Source organism: Triticum aestivum, chromosome 3A (genome assembly GCF_018294505.1).
Source record: "Triticum aestivum cultivar Chinese Spring chromosome 3A, IWGSC CS RefSeq v2.1, whole genome shotgun sequence".
NCBI lineage: Eukaryota > Viridiplantae > Streptophyta > Magnoliopsida > Poales > Poaceae > Triticum > Triticum aestivum.
Window position 1 is genome coordinate 522,156,649 of NC_057800.1, and position 6,284 is coordinate 522,162,932.

At 44.4% G+C, this 6,284-nt stretch overlaps 1 protein-coding gene across 1 annotated transcript; it reads right to left on the minus strand.

Annotated features, from left to right (window-relative positions):
* Nucleotides 1-1,867: 1,867 nt before the first annotated feature.
* Nucleotides 1,868-6,278, minus strand: LOC123061999 (uncharacterized). The gene is made up of 7 exons (XM_044485294.1): nt 5,571-6,278; nt 5,038-5,277; nt 4,782-4,871; nt 4,068-4,217; nt 3,427-3,551; nt 2,630-2,759; nt 1,868-2,519 (listed from the first exon to the last, which is right to left on the minus strand). The coding sequence occupies exons 1-7, from the start codon at nt 6,156-6,158 to the stop codon at nt 2,394-2,396; spliced, it is 1,449 nt and encodes a 482-aa protein (XP_044341229.1). The 5' UTR covers nt 6,159-6,278; the 3' UTR covers nt 1,868-2,393.
* Nucleotides 6,279-6,284: the final 6 nt, after the last annotated feature.

The following is a 6,284-nucleotide window of genomic DNA, read 5'->3' on the forward strand; positions in this document are numbered from 1 at the left end:
GGGTGACGAGGATGACCAACGTAGGATGCATTGGTTTGCATGGTGAAAAATGTGTGTACCGAAGGAGCAAGGAGGTATGGGTTTTCGTGATGTTCACAGTTTCAATTTGGCAATGCTGGCAAAACAGTGTTGGAGGTTAATTGAGAACAATGAATTATTGTGTGCTAGAGTGTTGAGAGCTAGATATTACCCCAGTGGGGATATTCTTAACTATGAATTAAAAAAAGGATCATCGTATGTATGGCGGAGTATAACGGCAGGGATCCAAACCTTCAAGAAGGGATGCATTTGGAGAGTAGGAGATGGTGCAAAAATAGATATTTTGAGTGATTGTTGGATCCTAAGCAGTGCATCAAGGAAAGTGGTGACAATAAGGGGTAATCAACTATTGTCAAAAGTGAATGATCTTATAAACCGAGTTACGGGGGAGTGGGATGAACAACTTATCCGCGACAACTTTTGGCATATTGATGCAGAGCGTATTCTGCAGGTTCCACTACACCATCAGGTAATGGAGGATTATGTTGCATGGCACCTTACAAAAGGCGGGATTTTCTCAGTACGGTCAGCCTACTACAGAGAACGGAAGGATACATACAATGATAGCACTAGTCTGAGTCGCCATGGTGGTTCCCGGCCACACCCGGTATGGAGGAAAATTTGGAGTCTAAGATTGCTGGGAAAAAATAAGACCTTTCTATGGAGATGTCTACATAATGATATTCCTTGTTTTTGTGTTCTTGCAAACCGTCACATTGGCAGTATTTCTCAATGCCCAATTTACAAAGCAGGAGCAGAAGATATCAAGCATGCTTTATTTAACTGCGTGAGAGCAAAGGCAGTATGGGCTGCCCTTGGGATTGAGAGGGTCGTACATGATGCGTCGCTTGTTAATCGCTCGGGTTCCGGCGTGCCGGAATTTCTCTTATGTGATCAATCGATGCAACACAATTATGATGACTCGATAGAGCTTCCAGAGTTGATGGCTACATCGAGCTGGTTCGTATGGTGGCAGCGTAGACAGCAGGTCAGAAGGGAGGAAGTGCAGACGTTGTTGCGATCTGCGCTAGTCATCCATGCATTGGCTCTTAACTTCACACAAGTGGCAGTGAAACAAACTACTGCACCTAGACGGAACACATGGCCCATTGTCTTGGCAGCGCAACAAATTTTAAACGTTGATGCGTCTTTTATTGAGGATCTGCATACAGGGTCATGTGGGGCGATAGTTAGAGCCCATAGAGGTAATTTAATTGTTGCTTCTACTTCTCGCCTTGAGCATGTGGCAGATGTCGTCTCTGCGGAAGCGGCGGCATTACTTGAAGGTTTAAAGTTACTTCAAAGTATGGGGTGCAATAATGTCTTGGTGAGGATGGATAATTCTGTTGTGGTCGATGCTATACATCTGAATGAGGGACATTCTATGGTGACGGCTTCAGTTTTAGTATTAAGCACTGTAACATAGAATCAAATGTAGTTACTCATGAGCTAGCTGAATGGGGGCGTGCAAACACCCCTTCTTTATGAGTGGATGCACCTCCGGTTACTATTGCTAAATTTTTAGTAGACAATGTAAGCATTATTTGAGGTTAATAAAGCTAGCCATGAAGGCCTTTCTGTAAAAAAAAAAAACCTTGCAAACGGGCTAGTAATATTTCAGCACATTGCATATGGTGCAAAGTATGCAGCAGGAAAGCCACCAAGTCATGTAGAACACCTTGTAGCTGGCACCACATCCAACTTGTTAAGTTGACGGATTACGTTGTGTTCAACCCTCTAATTTTAGTGCAAGAGACTTGAGTTCTCAAAGTTCAATATCCGACAGTCAGACGGCATACAACTAGGCAAGGCAGAATAGATTTGACAGTTCCACCAAAGTACTCCAATTCTTTAGTTAGGGTTACATGTAGAGGAATACAAGAGTGCAGGGAGAAAAACAAGCACGCCAATTCATCCACCCAAGTTCACCTTTGTCACAAAATAAGCACCAATCAACAGCGGTGGAGACAAAAATCCAGCGTAAGTCACAAAATTGGCAGACAATCCAGCACCAACAACTATCCAATTTGCCAATCTTCTTTGCATGACACATATGCAGTCCACAAGCATTTCTTTTGCCACCTTACAAACGGCAAACTAGGCTTGAGCTTATTTTATCTCTACTTCCCTTAGGAAGTGCTTGAACTCGTGATTACTTCACCAGTCTCTTCGGGTCCTTACATATGTAATAGACCGGTTGATTTGCTAAGTCAAGACACTATGGACACAAGAACAAGCTGCATCTCACTTCCGCATACATGTAACGGGCCGATGCGCTATCCCAGCAGGGGTGGAACATCAAGATTAGTGGTGGTGTTATGTACAATGGGTATGTACAACTCCTGCGCAGGACTTCAAATCTCGAAACCGCCATTTAATTGCACAGATAAAGATGGCCTTCCAATGTTATTTAGAGGTGTTTCCAACGTGACTACTACTCCAGAACTGCCCACTTGACCGTTCCACTTTGACCGCCCAATCTGCCATATATAGGTGTACAGTTAGAGTGAATGTATAATCGAAGCTACAACCAAACTGTGGTATTAGAAAAGAATCGAGCAGATGCCTTGTTTCAATGAGGAAAACTTACAGAAAGAGCAGTAAAAGCTGATGGATTTCTTGAGCAGGATAAACCACACATCACATTTAGTTCCTCCTTTAATGAATGGATGACCTCTGCACGTACCCCAGGATCACTTCCTCCAAATGTAGGGCATACACTGTAGAGTAGAATGCCATGAAGAGTGTTAAAACAAAAACAAAAATACAAGGATGAGCAAAACTAAACTAACCCCCCAGCACAGAGGACTTAATTTTAGTCTAATAACACAAGAGGATGTAAGTTGATCAATGGCATCTGCTTAGCAGTCTCTTGGTCACTCAAGGGTAAACGTTAAGAAAAACAGCACTGTCCACCCAGAGGCCCGTAGTTTTAGTACTCCCTCCGTCCGGAAATACTTGTCAGAGAAATTAATGTATTTAGATGTATTTTAATTCTAGATACATCCATTTATGCCACAAGTAATTCCGGACGAAGGGAGTACTAAAATGAGCCAGCCATGCAAAAGCAAACATTTAACAAAATCCCTTTAAGCCGATACCATCCAGCATCGAAAGAATTTCTCATGTTCCACAAGATTAATGCATACAAAAAAGAAGCAGCACATAATTATTCTATGTAGTGAGAAAAATAACAATATAATATGCTGCATCAAAGAAAAAAGCTGCAATGAAGCGTGCTTTTAGCATCATATCAACACATCTAAGATAGTAGCAAACATCGCAAAACAATTGTCATTCACATTCTAACTCATTTGACCATATAATATAGGGCAAGATGTAACAACAGAAGGCCCCACAATTATCCAAATGCTTTCAGTGAATTACCTGACTTGTATGCTGGGCCTCACCATAAGACCAGATCTCTTATATGCCAAGGCTTGAGTAACTCCAAGTGAAAGAGATTTGTCAGGCCATTGAAACATAGGAGTGAACCTTGTGCCTCGCTTGTTCTTGAATAAGGAAGAAAAAAATAAGAGTAAGGTTGAAGGTTAACAAAGGTAAAACTTGTGCTAACTAATATTGAAAAAATGCAGTGCAAGAGAATTAAGAGAGAAGTCACTTTGGTTCTTAAGAACATGAAAAGATCACTGTAACAGAATAGATCATAAATATTTGTTCTTGTGTCACAAGAAATGAAAGATAGGACGAATACGGAAATGTGCAAATTTATGTGCAGCTCCCTGTATGATAAAATGTCACCAGACCACATCTGACATGGATAGTGTTTTTGCAAACAAATCACTGTATTATCAATTAATTATTAGAGCAGAATTCCAATCAGACACTGGTCAAATGCTTAGAACTTATAACTTTCCTCTACATACGACTAGCAGAATTTTATTTTCAGAAATGGCAGCAGAAATGCAATCTTCAAGGAGAAGCTCACAACCCATTGGCATTGACTTACAGAAAACAGTACATTTTGATGATACAAATGACCTTACGGGAACTAAGGAAACACTAACCTTGCAAGAGAAGCTCATTCTTGTTTCTCCTGGGAATTTCCCGTGAGCTTGAAGCAACCCACCAAACAACGGAACAAAACCACTCGCTGTTATCCCTTCTCCAGCAACGTACGTTACTTGCCCATTAGGGAACTGTAGATCCATGAAGGACTGTAACAAAAAGATGTCATTCTATTAGATAAAAACCAACTTATAACAATAAATATCCCAACTAAGTTAGCCTGTTAATAATTTTAAAGGCATGGTTAGCACTGTGAATGGCGTAGATATTTTATACTCCCTCCGTTCGGAATTACTTGTCGCAGAAATGGATGTATCTAGACGTATTTAGTTCTAGATACATCCATATCCGAGACAAGTAATTCCGAACGGAGGGAGTAGAATGCAAGACTCCTCACCAATTCTACTGGCCAGTGAAAAATGCTGGCACACTAGTTGTGCAGAACAGAACTATTACTCACTGGTTATCAGACGGAATAAAGATCCAAAGAAATCAACTGGACAGGCTTTTCTAGCAAATAACAAGATGTGCAATATCCACTAACCAAAGAACTATGGCAGCATATATGATTCATCCCGCTACTATAATGCAAAGAAAGCACATCGGAAAGCCCAAAGCCCCAAACAGTGCCGATTTCCAACTCAACACATCACAGCACATGCGAATAACTGTAGTACACAGAAACTTTAATAAAAAAACATGCTCATACTTACGCAAGCTACTGGGTTAAGACACATCATCGACATCATCAGCCATCTTCTCTGTTTCGACCAAATAGCTGGGCAGAGGGAATGCACTCCATTCTGCATATGAAACAACCACTTTTCAGTAAAAGATCCAGGATATATAATACGGCGTAGCATATAAGAAAACGAAGAGAACATGAATTTCCATAAAACAAAAGCATGTACCAAATAATGAATGAATGGGTTTAACATATTGGGAGAAGGCGACATAAAGGATATGTACCTTGCGATCATAGCCATACCACAGCAGATGTTGCTTTGACAGATGAACAGGCAATAGGAGTGTTGAGTCACGAACAAATAGCAAAGGCCCCAACTGAACAAGGTAAAGGGGCGAAGTATCGTTTCCAGAAGTTGAACCGCTGCGTGATGCCTCTAGCCTCCACAGGTCTCCACGTGCAACAACAGAACTCTCAATATCATTGTTCCTGGTGTTGTATGTCGCTGACATATTTACGGTACCCTGAACGTTCATCAAGAGAAGAGCAAAGTATTATGTCATGGCATGCCTGCAAAGACGGCTTGGCTCTAAACAAGCAGAGGGATAATAATAAGATTCACATAATACCAACAATTCAAGTCCATCAAAATTCTAAGGTTTAGCTTACATATTCTAGACACTTCAGGGATAATAAGATTGTGATGATTCTAAGATTTTAGTACTTTCAATGGGAGTAAAGCCTGTATTAAGGCTGTGAGATGCAAACATACTGAAACCCACAATAGAACTAGGAGTAGGAAGCAGTTGAATCGTACCTTGGACTTCTTAAAGTTTCCGAGGGTTCCGATTTCGCAGCCATATCCGTCATCATCTTCATCGAGGTCGTCCCCGCTTCTAACACCACTGACAGTCGACGCGGCAGCGCTTCCAGTGGCCGCGGCCGCAGCGGCGGCGGCCGCCTCGAGAGGGCATCTATCGACGGCCCTCTCCGAGGAGAGGAGGCCGACGGCCCCGTCCGCAGAAGGGGGCGGGTGCAGCTTGCGGCGGCGGATCTGGGCGCCCCGGAAGGGCACGGGCAGCTGGCGCACGGCGTGCTGCACGGCCCCGCCGACGGACGTGCCGATCTCGACGCCGGCCTGGCCGAGCCTGCCGCCGATGTCGATGACGGAGGCGACGGCGGCGGTGGGGAAGAAGTCCTTCCCGCCGGCGGCGGCGGCCCCCCGCGCGGCGCCGAAGGGCACGACGGGGAGGTCGATCTCGAAGGGCATGAGCTTGTGCGAGACGGGCGGCCACGGGAACTGCGGCGGCGCCTGCAGCAGGCCCGTGAAGCCCTGCGCGAGGCGGTCGGCGATGTCCTGGCCGTGCCGCTGCACCCCCTCCCACGCCTCGAAGGAGATCTCCATGCCTCGGGGGGATCCCCTCGGAGCGCAGATTCCGGGCGCGGTCGAAGGGGGTGATGGAATCGGAGCGGCGAGGGCGGGGCGGGTGGAGGGGGGAGTCGAATGGGGAAAGGTGGAGGAGGAGGAGGA

What these genes read in the sequence shown, in the direction of transcription:
- LOC123061999 (XM_044485294.1), bottom strand. Translation starts at nt 6,158, where the DNA reads ATGGAGATCTCCTTCGAGGCGTGGGAGGGGGTGCAGCGGCACGGCCAG. An exon ending in GAAACTTTAAGAAGTCCAAG is followed by an intron (nt 5,278 to 5,570) that starts GTACGATTCAAC and finishes ATGAACGTTCAG; the next exon opens with GGTACCGTAAATATGTCAGC. An exon ending in GAATGAGCTTCTCTTGCAAG is followed by an intron (nt 3,552 to 4,067) that starts GTTAGTGTTTCC and finishes TCCTTATTCAAG; the next exon opens with AACAAGCGAGGCACAAGGTT.